Source organism: Schistocerca cancellata, chromosome 1 (assembly GCF_023864275.1).
Source record: "Schistocerca cancellata isolate TAMUIC-IGC-003103 chromosome 1, iqSchCanc2.1, whole genome shotgun sequence".
In the NCBI taxonomy this organism is placed as follows: domain Eukaryota; kingdom Metazoa; phylum Arthropoda; class Insecta; order Orthoptera; family Acrididae; genus Schistocerca; species Schistocerca cancellata.
In genome coordinates this window covers 903,296,069-903,312,561 of record NC_064626.1, presented here as the reverse complement: position 1 = coordinate 903,312,561, position 16,493 = coordinate 903,296,069, and the positions used below count along the sequence as shown (strand labels likewise).

The window sequence follows — 16,493 nt, the reverse complement described above, 5'->3', positions numbered from 1 at the left end:
GTTACGCTGGGAAGCACTTACACATCCTCCCTCCATACAGTCACAATCTCAACCCATGCCATTTCCATATTTTTGGAACCCTGAAGAGAGACACTCTTGGCCGTCGATTTGCTTCGGTCAAAGAGGTACAAACATGGTTCCGTAGGCAACCGCAAACATTTTTCAATGAATATACTGACCGTCTTGTCACACAGTGGTATGAATGTACTAAAAATTATGGCGGTTACTTTTGAAATAATAAACTGTTTACTTACTTTTCTTCCATCTGTTTCATTTTCATTTTACTACCCCTTATAGATAGGAGAAACATTTCATGCACGTCATTTGCTGTACATAATATCGAGTGGAGAAAGTCGTGTCAGATATTCCCCTCCTCTGCTTTATTTTTCCCTTTTAGACAGATCATTTCAGAAACTGTTTGAGCTACTTCTTTTTTAAGTTTTCTTGAGTAAGCTTTGTCTTATTGACGCCTCATTCGCTTTCCTAACGTCTTGTGTTCTCAAAATGCCCTTAGTTCGATACTTGATATGAAAGAAATCATGTTGACAGTTAAATATCACAACACTTTAACTTTTTATGAGCAAAATACCCACGCCTGGTAGATACGAACTTTTAGATACTTCATGTGCATAGCTAGCGGCAACTGTTCTTGAAATACTGCAATTTTCTCCAAAATACTCATTAAACTTTTTAATTACTCTGAATACTTTGAAGTGATTAAATATCTTCTTGCAAAACTGGGCTTCAAGCTGGTATACCACATTTGTCCATTTCCAAATCTTAGTTAAGCTATGAAAATTCGGGCAATAAGCCATTGTGTAATTTGTAAGGATCTTGTTTTCGCTGTTCCCAAACATTTGACAAATCTTGTTTGGGCTCCACTGAAACGTTCTGCTAAAAGTATCAGGTAGTGTCAGTTACAACTAAAGCAGCATACCATAGAGTTTGGACGAAGTTGATCATAACAGGGAAACAATTAACAAACTAAGTAACACGGAGCAAAAACACAAGAGTAGCAAGAGATATGTGTATAAAAGGATTGTCGAAAATATAAATGCATGTAGGCAGAAAAGGAGAATGAAGAAACAAGGATGACAAAAAAAAGAAAAAAACACCGTGGGATCGGATAAGAAATGAAGCCCTAAGGGATAGAGAGAGAGAGAGGGGTGGGGGGGGGGGCGTTGGGGTGGAGGGAGGGAATCGAAACTGGTATAAAAGGTTGACTACATGGTTTGGGCGCATTAAGGGAAACCCATTAGGCAAATCGCCGAATAGAATGATAGAATAGACACTGCCAGGAAGGAAACGAAAAGAGGGCAACATTGATGGAATCGGACAATAGAAATTCAACAAGCCATGGTATACCGATCACTACAGCTAGGGCTATTGGGGCTATGGACACCATTGGCAACCTGGATGAGAGAGATGGCAGCAGTTGCAACAGACCAGCCTGATGAAGACTTTACATCGGTTTTTAATTTCCATTATTAGCATCACCTTTCGAATACACTTATTTTCTTCTTCTATGATGTCCCTGAGGAGCTCTTTTAACTTCAACTGTACTCAACAACTGTATTTTCAGATTTTTTAAAAGTATCGTTCATTTCAATATTTTCCAACAAAAGCGTCTCTTTGGTGACAAAAGTTTTCCTTCCTAAAGGTTCCTCCAAATGCCTCAAATGAAACTGGAGTATTGGCACTATATTTCATGTCTGTAGGACTATATTGCGACAGGTAAAAATATGAAGACAAAGAGGGAGAAAAAGAGGGAAGGAGAAAAAGAGGGAGGGAGGAAGGGAGAGAGAGAGAGGAGGGGGAGAGGGGAGAGAGAGAGAGAGAGAGAGAGAGAGAGAGAGAGAGAGAGAGAGAGAGAGCTCGTGTGCTCTTTTACAATTCGTTTCTTTTCAGCACAAATCCCAGTGATAAATTAACTGCGGTCGTTCAGTGTCCGTACAAAGTGCTGTCTCCTCACAAACAACTGATGAAGGGAATGAAATGAGTGAGTCGTAAAACCGCACTGCAAAAGAACTCAATCAGGACTTTGTCAAAGCTGTGACCGTGGTGACCAGACGAGAAAGTTGTTAATTAATGCTGTACACACTTTTTCCGTCAGCTGTCCATTATTTACGCTCCAGCGTCAAACAAGATGAATTATCATTTGATACATGAAACATTATTATTTATGGAGACTTTATTCTCAGTGAAAATAGAGAGAATTTTTGACGTCGAAATTGTGGCTATGGAATTATTTTCTGTACTCACAGTTTCATTTAGCAAACTGAGTAAAACAGTTATTAATTTCATGGCATAAAGTGTATACACTTACGTTCGTATTTTGAGGCTCAGTACCAACCGAAATAACGACATCAACAGAAGAACAACAACAGCGAAGGTTTAAAAACAGGCATCATATTTGCTGCCAGTTCAATGACCTTCCCGATGCAGCTGCCCGCAAAATCTCCTCACTTAGCCTGTCTGGGATGTATTAGTAGACCGCAATATTATTGCACCTGTTAGTGAGTATGCTTTGATCGTCTTATTGTGAGTCAGAACGTTAACTCGGTCGATACTACACGCATAACAAAACTCAGCGATACAGAGAACCTTATTGGATGTACAACTACAACGGAGGGATAACCCTTGAGAAGCCAGACAAACGTGTTGTTCCTGAAGAAGGATAGTAGCCATTTCAATAGTTGCAGGGTCAACAGTCTGGATGATTGACTGATCTGGCCTTGTAACATCAACCAAAACGGCCTTGCTGTTCTGGTACTGCGAACGGCTGAAAGCAAGAAGGAGCTACAGCCGCAATTTTTCCTGAGGGCATGCTGCTCTACTGTATGGTTAAATGATGACGTCTCCTTTGGTAAAATATTCCGGAGATAAAATAGTCCCCCATTCGGATCTGCGGGTGGGAACTACTCAGGAGGATATCGTCATCAAGAGAAACAAAACCGGCGTTCTAGGGATCAGAGAGTGAAATGCTAGATCCCTTAATCGGGCATGTAGATTAGAAAATTTAAAAAGGGAAATGCATAGGTTTAAGTTACATATAATGGAAATTAGTGAAGTTATGGTTATAAATACAAAATCAAACAAGGACAATACAGGAGCAGGTTTAATAATGAGTAAGTACATAGGAATGCGAACAGGCTACTAAGAACAGTATAGTGAACGCATTATCGTAGCCTAGATAGACACAAAGCCCACGCCTACCACAGTAGTGCAAGTTTACACTCCGCAGTCGATGAGGAGATTGAAGAAATTTATGATGAAATAAAACAAATTGTTCAGATAGGTAAGGGAGACGAAAATTTAATAGTGATGGGGGACTGGAATTCGATAGTAGGAAAAGGAAGAGAAGGAAAAGTATAGGTGAACTTGGACTGGGGGACAGGAATTGAAGAGGAAGTCGCCTGGTAGAATTTTGCACAGAGCATAATTTCACCATCGCTAACACTTGGTTTAAGAATCATAAAAGAAGACTGTATACGTGGAAGAGACCTGGAGGCACTGGAAGGTTTCAGATTGATTATATAACTGTTAGACAGAGATTTAGGAATCAGATTTTAAATAGTAAGACATTCCAGGTGCAGATATGGACTATGACCACAATTTATTGGTTATGAACTGCGGATTAAAATTGAAGAAACTGCAAAAAGGCAGGAAACTAAGGAGATGGCACCTGCATAAACTAAAAGAACCAGAGGTTACTGAGAGCTTCAGAGGGAGCATTACACAATGGTTGACTGGAACTTGTGAGAGGAACACAGTAGAGGAAGAATGAGTAGCTTTGAGAGATGAAATAGTGAAGGCAGCAGAGGATAAAATAGGTAAAAAGGCCTAGAGGAAATCCTTGGATAATACAAGAGATACTGAATTTCATTGATGAAGGGATAAAATTTAAAAATCCAGTAAATAAAGCAAGTAAAAGGAAATACAAACGTTAAGAAATGAGATTCACAGGAAGTGCAAAATTGCTAAACAGGAACGGCTAGAGGATAAAAGTAAGGGTTTAGAAGCATATTTCATTAGAGGAAAAATAGATACCGCCTACAGGAACATTAAAGATGCCTTTGGAGAAAAGAGAAGCAGCTCTATGATTATCAAGAGCTCAGATGGTAAACCAGTCCTAAGCAAAGAAGGGAATGCTGACAGGTGGAAGGAATACATAGAGGGTCTATACAAGGGAGATGTACTTGAAGCCAACATCATAAAAAAGGAAGAGGACGTAGATGAAGATGAGATGGGAGAAATGATATTGCGAGAACATTTGTCAGAGCAGTGAAAGACCCAAGTCTAAACAGGGCCCTGGAAGTAAACGATATTCCGTCGGAACTACTGATAGCCTTTGGAGAGTCAGCCATGACAAAACTATTCCATCTTGTGTGCAAGATATATGAGGTGGGCGAAATATCCCAACACTTCAAGAAGAATATAGTAATTCTAATTCCGAAGAAAACAATTGCTAACAGGTGTGAAAATTACCGAATTATCAATTTAGTAAGTCATGGTTGCAAAATACTAACACGAATTCTTTACTGAAGAATGGAAAAACTGATAGAAGCCCACCTCAGGGAAGATCAGTTTGGAATTTAGAGAAATTTAGGAATACGCGAGATAATACTGACATTACGACTTCTCATAGAACATATGTCAAGGAAACGCAAATATACGTTTGTAGCATTGTAGACTTAAAGAAAGCTTTTGATAATGTCGAGTGGAATAGTTTCTTTGACATTCTGAAGGTAGCAGCAGTAAAATACAGGTTGTAGAAGGCTATTTAGAACTTGTGCAGAAACCAGGTGGCAGTTACAAGAGTCGAGAGACATGAACAGGAAACAGTGGTTGCGAAGGGAGTGAGAGAGGGTTGTAGCCTATCCCCGATGTCATTCATTAAAAGAAGAATTTGGAATAGGAATTAATTGGAGATATATGGTTACGGGCAGCCACTGACTCCAGTATGAAATATTGTCTCTGTCAATACTGTTGTTGTTGTGGTCTTCAGTCTAGAGACTGGTTTGATGCAGCTCAATACTAATTTAATTATAATGTAGTCTGTTCGTTCGAGATCCCATCGATTTCCATTTAAACTTCACCCTTGTTCTATAATGAATTGAAATGTATTACTGCTTCAACACGCTACATTATACAGTTTACTGTACACTCGCACGGTTGAAGGTAATGTTCCACGTGGCGTCTCTGCGCTTGGATGAAACACTACTCTTACCTCCGCAGTGAGTTAAGAAAACTTTCTAAAACCTCACGGTCATCTCGTGACTTTACAACACTGTACTGTTTGCTGCTTCAGTTCTTCAACCTCATCTGCGGGAGCATTTTTGAATTGACCCTTGCAGAAAAACCCAGAGGACGGAGGTCAGATCATCTTGAAGGCTAATATGTTGGTATCAGCCGAAAAGTATGCCGGTGTCATGCCATGCGTGTACATTTGCTAACCATGGTTGATGAGTGAAATTTGAGCTGTCTTACATACTGATTTACTCCAAAAATTTATATTTTAAGTTTTTTTGCTGACTTGTAAAAAATTTCATAATATTATCAGTGGTGAGCAGTAACCAAACATTCACAGCAATATCGTAAATGACTAGTTTACGGACCTAAGTTTGCTGGAAAGATTTTGGTTTTATTATTGTATACTCGCACCTTGTTTGCTGTTAATTATAATAACTTTTGTTATTGCTGTATCTTACATAGGTCGTTCAATAATTAATGCTAACTTTTTTCTTTTCCTCGGCCAATTTCCTTTGAAAAAGTGAAGAATTTGTTGTACGGCATCGCGGAATATTCCGCTTTCAGCCAATGCAGCTTTATGAAGTTCCGGGAGGGAGCGGCACTATACGTAGATTCCGAAATGGCGTCTAACGGAGGTGCATTCAAGCATTCCAAGCAGAGAGCTGTCATTGATGTAGTGGTTAATAAAAAAGAAAAAGATAAGAAAAGAAAAGGTTGAAAATGTGACAAGAAATGGTGAATAAAAAGGGGGTTTTAAAATCGTAAATGACCGTGAAAAAGGGAAAGAATGAAATGCAAATCGGACTTCGTATTACAGAAAAGCCATCGGACTTCGTGATTCGGAAAAGCTATTGTTGGGGTGGTCCTTGGGGCGTTTGAGCAAAAGTTAAACCAATTTCCACTACAAAAATTATTGAAAAAGAACAGAGAATAACAAAATGTAACTGACATGGAGAAATGGCGTAGAAAAGAGTTCATCCTTTACCATGTTAACATGTCTTCTTTCGTGCGGCTTCCAGGTCTTCAAAAATCTCCTACTTCATTTCTGCGTGAAAAGTGTGCTCCGAAATCTTGTAATACGTTTAATTGTCCAGGAATTTCTAATGTATACAAAACCGTCTTGATATTAAATAAAATTTATTTTACGTTGCTACTTCCATCCTCCGAATTTCATAACAACTTCCACTATATGTCTACACATTAATAAGTTTTTCCGTCTTAATCAGATCAAGACTAGCTAATAAGTTTTTTTTTTTTTTTTTACGTCTGCATTAAACTTCTGCTCTCGAGAGACAATAAAGAAATAGATAGGAAAAAAAAGAGTTACAATTTTAGTATTTTCTCTGCCGTCGAGCGCTCATACCGCTGCGACGGTATAATTTATGTCTGAGGGAATGAGTGTAGCGCGGCGAAATTCAAAGTCTCGCTACATTGAGTTGGTGGAGCCGGCCGCTGTGGCCGAGCGGTTCTAGGTGCTTCAGTCCGGAACCGCACTGCTGATACGGTCGCATGTTCAAATCCTGCCTTGGGCATGGATGTGTGTGATGGCCTTAGGCTACTTAGGTTTAAGTAGTTCTAAGTCTAGGGGACTGATGACCTCAGATGTTAAGTCCCATAGTGCTTAGTGTCTTTTGAACCATCTCTAGATGGGAAACCAGAGCATCGTATATATTCATAGCCTTTTGTGGATTGTAAATGGAGACCTGGCCATGAACAAAAGCACGGTGAGTCGTTGGGCGAGGCGTCTGTCATCGTCGCGACGAGGTCGCTCAAACATGCCCGATCTCCCGCGTGACGACCGGCTGGCCGCACTGAGCTGTGACTCCTACAATCCTACAATGCTGGAACTCACCCGCAGTCTCACCCGAGGTGATTTTTGGATCACAATCCAATATCTCACTGCTCAACTGGACGTCTCTGTAGCTAGTGCTGACACACTCGTTTACCGGATGGGGTACTCAGATGCGTGTGCCTGATGTGTTCCTCGCCGCCGAACAGAAGACCATGAAGAGCAACGAAGGGCCATCTGTGGGGATCTGCAGGGGCGTTACGAGGCCGTTTGTGACAATTTTTTTTCGAACATAATCACTTCGAACCGTAAATAAAAAGGCAACCCATGGAGTGGCTCCACTCCAGCGCTCCTCCGAAGAAAAAGTTCAGAGCCGCACCCTCAGCTGCTGAAGTCATGACGGTCTCCTGGAGCTCGGACAAGATTATTCTGTTTGATGTCCTCCTTCACGGTGCTAAGATCAAGTCTGAAGTGGATTGTGCTACCGTCATGAAGTTGTAAAAACGACTTCAGCGTGTTCGTCGCAACAAGAATGCAAACGAGTTTCTTCTCCATGGCAGCGCAAGGCCTCACACAAGTCTGCGCATCCGAAAGACAATCACAAAACTCCATTGGAGTATTCTTCCTCATCCATCCTATATCCCGGATCTTGCACCTTCCGACTTCCACCTGTTTGTTCCAATGAAGGATGCAATCCGAAGGAGGCAGTTTGTGGATGGTGGGGAGGTAATTGATGCAGCAAGACGTTGGCTCCGATGTCGACCAGTAGAGGGGTACCATGCTGACATACGGGCCCTCCCAGTAACGTGGCGTAAGACCGTCGCATTGAACGAAGACCATGTTGATAAAACAGAGTTTCGAAGCCAAACGAGTGGGGATTAATATGATGTATTCGAATCCTGAATAAAACCAACCTGCATTCAGAAAAGAAAAAAGTGTTGCATTACTTATTTAACGACCCTCATATTCAGTGCAGCGTAGTATACGGTGCTCTGTGCAACCAGTCACGCCGTCAGTCTGTGGCTCGCAAATGGCTGTCAACTTGTTGTTTGATACTAAAATGTAGACTTTCACGGCCGGAAATGCCATGTCCATTATAATTATCCGGGCTGTTATGACGTGGTCGGTTGATGCATTCTGTGCCAATTCCCAGTCAGTAGCGAGCCAGTGGGTGTGTAGGACCTTCCATCGAGCTACAGACCCCCATGAAGATGTCCTCCGCAGACGGGGACTAAACGTTGGAAATTGACACAGAATTCATCAACCGACCACGGCATAACAGCCCCGGTAATTATAATGAACATGTTGTTTGTATCCCAGACTCCACAGAGTGTCTCTTCCTATGGTCTATGGCTAGTGCCACTATAAGAAGCGACAGAGTAGAGAGACTGAATGCACCACATAGTTTGGGTTGCGCGGCGCCCAATAGTAATTTGTACCAAAATTATTAATCGTGGCGTACCTGTATCGCTGAACGGCTGAAACGATCATCCCGCCGCCGAATTTGAGTTGCAGGTTTCCTGTCTAATGGCTTACAGGGCAACAAGAATTTTATTTTCAGTATTTCATACAATTATTGACCGAATATAAAAATTTCACACACTGTCATATTCGTCTATTTAAAAGATATAATATCAGTTTAAAGGTTTGACGTAATAAATCAAGTATTAAAGTTAGAAACTACACATATGTCTCGAGGCAGTGTTACTCGCGGCGCGCCGGGCTTTGTCACCGAGCGGTTCTAGGCGCTTCAGTCTGGAACCACGCGGCTGCTACTGTCGCAGGTTTGAATCCTGCCTCGGGCATGGATGTGTGTGATGTCTTTAGGTTAGTTAGGTTTAAGTAGATGTACGTCTAGGGGACTGATCACCTCAGATGTTAAGTGCCATAGTGCTTACGGCCATTTGAACCATTAGAATCATACTCGCGGTGCGCAAATTACCCGACTATATTCGGTTAGTATTTGACAATGAAATCACTTAGTCACTTCCAACGAACTTTATACATAATTTAACACTTTCTTTGTAAACTTTTCCTCCTCAATATCAAATATCTAATAGGGTAACTCATTTGTAAGGTAATCAGAAATTTGAAATTGTTTTATACATAGCATTTCGATTCTTTAAAATTTCGGGGGTTTTTTGGCAGTTCGCTAAGACGGAAAAGAACCTCAGTAACAATTTAGCCTATCACATCATTTTATCTTGTCCCAAAAATGTAACAAAATTGTTCCAGTATCTTCCTTGTAAAGCTATAGTGTATGCTGACTACCAACCGAAAGTTCGTGAAAAAGTGTAGTGTTCATGGTGTAAAGTTTAGCTGAGAACAGAAGTGTCACATTAGAATTATCGACATTACTTTTCCCCAGGAAATATGGACCGTGCGGTTGATGGGGAGAAATCCATGCCTCACTGATACAGATAGACGCAGATGCAACCATTACACAGGGGTATCTGTTGAGAGGCCAGACAAAAGCGTGGTTCCTGAAGAAGGGCAGCAGACTTTTCAGTAGTTGCAGGGACAACAGTCTGGATGATTGACTGATCTGCTCTTGTAACATTAATCAAAACGGCCTTGCTGTTCTGGTACTACGAACAGCTGAAATCAAGGGGAAACTACAACCGTAACTTTTCCGTCGACCTGCAGTTCCACTGTATGGTTAAATGATGAAGGCATCCTAATGGGTAAAATATTCAGGAGATAAAATAGTCTCCCATTCGGATTTCCAGAAGAGTGGTGGGGAGGGGGGGGGGAGGGCTACTCACCAGGATGTCGTTATCAGAAGAAACAAAACTGGCGTTCTACGGATCGAAGCATGGAATATAAGATCCCTTAATCGAGTAAGTAGTTTAGAAAATTTTAAAAGGGAAATGGGTAGGTTAAATTTAGACATACTTGGAATTAGTGAAGTTCGGTGGCAGGAGGAACAAGACTTCTCGTCAAGTGAATACAGGGCTATAAATGTAAAATCAAATTGAAGTGATGGAAGAGAAGGTTTAATAATGAATGAGAAAATATGAATGCGGATAAGCTACTACGAACAGCATTGTAAATGCATTATTGTAGCCAAGACAGACGCAAAGCCCACACCCACCACAGTAGTACAAGTTTATATGCCAACTAGCCCCACAGATGATGAAGAGATGGGAGAAATATATGATGAGATAAAACAAATTATTCAGATAGTTGAGGGGGACGAAAATTTAATGGTGATGCGGGATTGGAATTCTATAGAAGAAAAAGGAAGACAGGGAAAAATAGCAGGCGAAGAAGGACTGGAAAAAAGGAATGAGAAAGGAATCCGCCTGGTAGAATTTTAGAATTTTGCACAGAGCATAATTTAATCATAGGTAACACTAGGTTCAAGAATCATGAAAGAAGGTTGTATACGTGAAGCGACCTGAAGATACTGGGAGGTTTCATACTATTTATGTAATGGTAAGACAGAGATTTAGGAACCACAATTTATTGGCTGTGAACTATAGATTAAAAGTAAAGAAATTGGAAAAAGGTAGGCAATTAAGGGGATGGGACCTGGATAAACTGGGAAAAGGAATACAGTAGATGAAGAATGTGTAGCCTTGAGAGATGAAATAGAGTAGGCAGAAGAGGATCAAATAGGTAAAAAGACGAGGTCTGGTAGAAAGCTTTGGGTGACACAAGAATACTGAATTTATGTGATGAAAGGAGAAATAATCATATCTCTTTAGGGGAGAGATAGGTACCACATACAGGAAAATTAAAGAGGTCTTTGGGGAAAAGAGAAGCAGATCTGTGAATATCAATAGCTCAGATGGTAAACCAGTCCTAAGCAAAGAAGAGAAAGCTGAAAGATGAAAGGGGTACATAGAGGGTCTATACAAGGGAGAAGTGGTTGACGGCAGTATTATAAAAACGAAAGAGGACGTAGATGAAGATGAGATGGGAGACATGATACTACGTGAAGAGTTTGTCAGGGCACTGAAAGATCTGATTCGGGAGTAGATGATATTCCATCGGAAATACTTGTCGGCTTGGGTCAGCAAGCCATATCAAAGCTATTCCATCTCGTCACAAGACGAGAAAGGTGAGATACTCTCAGACATCAAGAAGAATATAGTAATTCCAGTTCCAAAGAGAGCAATTGCTGACATATGTGAAAAATTGTAAGCAGTCAGTTTAATAGGTCATGGTTGCAAAATAATAACACTAATTCGTTAGTGAATAATGTAAAAACTGGTAGAAACCGACCCCCCAGAGAAGATCACTTTGGATTCCAGAGAAATGTACGAACACGAGAGTCAATACTGACCCTGCGACTTGTCATAGAAGATAGGTTAAGGAAAGACAAACCTACTTCTATAGCATTTGTGGAGCCAGGAAAAGTTTTTGACAATGTTGACAGGAATACTCACTTTGACATTACGAAGGTAGCAGCAGTAAAACACAGTGAGCAAAAGGCTATTTACGACTTGTACAGAAACCAGACGGCATTTACAAGAATCGAGGGGCATAAAAGGGAAGCAGTGGTTGAGAACGGAGCGAGATAGGGTTGTAGCCTGTCCCAGGTGTCAGTCAATCTATACATTGAACAAGCAGTGGTGAAAAAAAAAACTTGGAATAGGATTTCAAATTTAGGGAGAAGAAATAAAAAATCTGAGGTTTGTCGAAGCCATTGTAATTCTGTCAGTGACAACAAAGGACTTGGAAGAGCAGTTGAACGAAGTGTGACAGTGTCTTGAAAGGAAGATATAAGATGAACATCAACAAAAGCAAAACAGTTATAATGGAACATAGTCGTATTAAATCAGGTGATGCTGAGGAGATTAGATTATGAAACGACATACTTAAAATAGTAAATGAGTTTTACATTTGGGCAGCAAAATAACTTATGATGTATGAAGTAGAGAGGACATAAAATGTAGATTGACAATGGCAAGAAAAGCATTTCTGAAGAAGGGAAATCTGTTAACATCAGAGATAGATTTAAGTGTTAGCAAGTCTTTTCTGAAAGTATTTGTATGGAGTGTAGCTATGTATGGAAGTGTAACATGGACGATAAACAGTTTATACAAGAAGAGAATAGAAGTTTTTGAAACGTGGTGCTACAGAAGAATGCAGAAAATTAGATGTGTAGATCACGTAACTAATGAGGAAGTACTGAGTAGAATTGGGATGCGAAGAAAGTTGTCGCACAACCTGACTAAAAGAAGGCATCGGTTGGTAGGACATATTCTGAGATATCAACGGATCACCAGTTTAGTACTGGAGGGGAAAAGATTGTAGAGGAACACTAAAATAGGCGTTCGTCAAGCAGATTCAGAAGGATTTGGTTGCAGAAGTTACTCGAAGATGAAGAGACTTACTGAGGTTAGAGTAGGATGGAGAGCTACAAAAAAACCATTCTTCAGACTGAACACCACAACAACAGACATTACATCTACGTTGAAAAAATCCTTAAGACCATTCTTTTTTCCGAGACGATTTCTCAGCGATATTTATGTGGTTGCAGAACGCCAGACCCTGGCTATTTGTGGCAGTCACTCTATTCGCGTAATCAGCCACTGACTGCGCCGTGTATCTCTCTTTCGTCATGCGGGCGTCATTATAAATTATGACAGAAACTGCGCAACTAACACTTTGCCCAACAATGTTCATAATAACATAGTTGACAATCCGGAATTGTTGACGAAATTTACATTACTATCAGGTGTTTATTGTTAAAATACAGCTACTCAAAGAGGTCGAATGTGGGCTGTAATTATTATATGTCAGCGAAACATAGGAGGTAATGCGTTAATGTGAAACTGATTTAAGCTGGAAAAAAATTAGTAACAATTTTGGCCACCAGGTGCAAATCTGGAGCTGTGAATGCAAGAATGACGTATAGATATAGATATAGCAACATAAAACTGTGTAACTGAAGTACGATTCGTTATTCGTAGTAAAATACGGATAAAGAGTGAGATACTGTGAAAAATTCAGTGGTAAATTACTCTCGTCAAATGGACAGCATATCAGAACCAACAACTAAGGTCACAGACGTCACAAGCAGAAGATGAAGAGGTAGAGTACGTGAGAGCATTGAACGTAAAACTCATCGTGTAAAGGTACACGACACTCTCATAATCATGAGGATTCGAACGGTATAGCACGAGAAGGGACAGGAACAGAGTTACGGGAGAATACACGTTTGTATTAGGAATGAGAAATGAGAAAAACTTCTTGTTCTGCAGTAACCTTCATCTAGTAATAACAAATACACTGTAGGTAAATCACAAGAGAATAATGTGTTTTTGAAGTTCTCTGAGGCTGTAGATTCTACAACGCACACAGGTACAATGCATGTAGCTGTGAAGAGATCTTTTGTAACAGGAGTATTTCAATGGATCGACGAAAGAAGATGACACAAAAATATTTCTGGATAAAATGTAGTTCAGTAACATAAGTCGCTTAGGAATGAAGTCAATTAACAGGAAAAATGTGGGGAAATCGAAAAGGAATGGTCGTCGGAGGGACAGATTCAGCAAATACAAAAGTCACAATAAATTTTGGTGACATTAAAAGTAAAGGAGTCAATAATAAAAAAGTAAAGAAATCCAACTGTTAAACACAGAGGAGAGAGCGGATTGATTCAAAGGGTGTCTTGAGGAACTTTAAGAACAGACGAACTGTTTGCTGACATTATAAAAAAGGAATCGATGTAAATTTGGAAGACATGGTGCATACACTAATAGCGTCAGAGTTTTACAGAGATGTCGAAGATCTGCAATAAAATAAAGCGGAAGAAATACGTAACCTTCCTACGGAATTTTTAAGTCAGTGGAGGAAGTGGCAACTAAGTGGTTATTCAATATAACGTGTAGAATATATGTAACTGGATAAATGTGATCGAACTTTCGGCACAGCATCACAGACATAATTATTAAGATAAAGACAGTCAGATAAGTAGTAAAACTATCGCTCAGTCAGCTCATGGTCCCTTGTTACTGCCAAGAATATTATTACAGAACAGTATAAACCGAAAATTCGCCTTTAGGAAAGGTGAAGACAGAGGTAATGTGCTTGGAGATGGAGACAATATATCAACGATAAGGTTCGCCGATGGCATTTCTATTTGAATCAGAATACGGGACCCATTTTATGGAATGAGCAGTCTGAGGTGACCGGCCGGAGTGACCGAGGGGTTAAGGCGCTACAGTCTGGAACCGCACGACCGCTACGGTCGCAGGTTCGAATCCTGCCTCGGGCATGGATGTGTGTGATGTCCTTAGGTTAGTTAGGTTTAAGTAGTTCTAAGTTCTATGGGACTTACGACCACAGCAGTTGAGTCCCATAGTGCTCAGAGCCAACCAGTCTGAGGTGCGCAGAATATGGACTGAGAAACATGAAAGTGTAGATGTATAGTACGTCCGACATTCTCAATAAACTTAAGATCAAGATTGAGGACAACATAATGGATGATTTTTGTTGCCTTTGAAGCAAAATACTGCATGTCACATGAAACATTGTGGATATAAGAAGCAGAACATCACAGGTAAAGGAGGAATACATCGCTACAAGAAATCTACTAGTATCAAACGTAGGTCTCAATTTTAGAATGAAATTTGTGTAGATGTTCCTTTGGAGTACAGCACTGAACATGAATCATGGGAAAAAGAGAAGAAGAAAACCGAAGCATTGCAAATGTGGTGTTACAAAAGAATGTCGAAGATTAAGTGCACTTACATACTCAGAAATGAGGAGGCTCTGCACAGAGTGGATGAGGGAAGGAGCACATGGAAAACTAACTAGAAGAGACAGACGGATAACACGAACATGTTAAGAGAACACGTAATATATTCAATGGTACTAAAAGGGATCTGTAGAAAGTAAAACCTGTAGAGCAAGACGAGTAAAGGAATGCACACAACAAATAATTAAGGAGATGGGTATTAATGCTACCATGAGATTAAGAGTTTGGCACTGGATATGAAGTCATGATGGGGTGCATGAAATCATATAGAAGACTGATGAGAAAAAAGGGAGAAACTGAATGGAAAAGATGAGAAAGTTAACCCTAAGATAGCTGTTGGGAAGGGAGGGAGAAAAGTGGGATGAAGAGGACATGAACAGAAATATTCTATTAAAACTAGAAGGATGGGTGGATTTCGTACTCGGATTAAGGAGGTGATTAAAGATATATACTGTGCAGACTGTGTAGGTGGAAGCTTCATGTGTAATAGAGTACGATGGTTGATATGGATGAATCGTCAAGTTTTGGGGGGAATGCACTAAAGCAAAAGTGATCACTTCAGAAGAAGTGAAGTGAAATAAACATGTTCATAAGAGATTCGAAGTGGGGAGGTTAGATATGAAAGGCGAGATGGTATGCATGGCACCTGAGGATTTACAGAAAGTGGTACAACTTGGTGAAGAGGAAATCCAGGCGATATTGACATAAGGGAGCTTACGTCCAATTTACGTCCCATAGATGAGAAGTGAAAGAGTTCTTTCTCCTATTTTCTGCTGGTTAGTATTTTTACTAATTTCTTGTGGACTCTTTGCCATATGATTAATAACTGCAGTTTTCATTTTAGTTTTCGGTCGTCGGTTTGTGTGCAGTGTTTCAGTTTGTTGTTTAATTGAATAGACCAGTCGCAAACGGTAATTATGAGGTAGACGTCGTAGAAGCTGTGGTTGTTTTGTCCTAGAATTATTGCTTTAGTCTTGGAAAGGTTGATGACGAGGAACCACTGGTTGAGATGCGGTTGAAGCGGACGTTCGGATTTTTGGAGGGTGGGGGTCAACGTAGTGGGGGAGGAGGGACTTGGGCAGATAGTAGAAGACTAAATAATTGGATGTTCTTTGGAACTCGTCTTAGGTCTCATGTTAGTAGAATTTGAGGCTGTCACTGTGAATCGAAGCCACGATATTGTCATATACGTAGGCATACATGCTGGCCACTATAACATGATGCTGTCAGCAAAAGAGTGCATAGTAGAGGGAGAGATACGGTGAAGGCGTACTCACCGCCGCCGTTTTGGTAGCAGATGTAGGGGAAGCGCCAGACGTTGCCGAGGTCGACGGCGAAGCCGATTACTGCGAGCAGGAACTCGACCTTCTTGGCCCAGGTCTCGCGGGGCCTGGCCGGCGTCAGCGCCACCACGACGGCGGCGTACTTGCCGGCGGCCGCGTCTGCCTGCGGCTGCGGCTGCGGCTGCGCCTGCGGGGGCGGCTGCGGGGGCGGAGGGGCGGCCGGCTGCCCCTGGCGCGGCTGCTCGCCCGCCATGCCTGCGCCTGCCTCGCCTCGCTCCTGCAACAGCCGAGTACCTCTCTGCAGTTCCTGTCGCGGACGCTCGCAGACGTTCCAGGCTGTGGAGGGAACAAACAGTCCGAGTGCTGAACGGTGATAAGTTGTCAGAAATTTTCACAACTACGAGTGAAAGGGGCTCACAAAGTTTGATTCATTATCAACTCAAGAAGGAGAAGT

The 16,493-nt window shown here is 41.0% G+C and overlaps 1 protein-coding gene across 1 annotated transcript in view; it reads right to left on the bottom strand.

Annotated features, from left to right (window-relative positions):
• LOC126113047 (sodium-dependent serotonin transporter-like) overlaps positions 1–16,292 on the bottom strand; it is a 519,069-nt gene extending 502,777 nt beyond the window's left edge. The window contains exon 1 of the mRNA XM_049915015.1: positions 16,034–16,292. Coding sequence (XP_049770972.1) covers positions 16,034–16,292 — 259 coding nt within the window. The remainder of the gene's footprint in view (positions 1–16,033) is intronic.
• Positions 16,293–16,493: the final 201 nt, after the last annotated feature.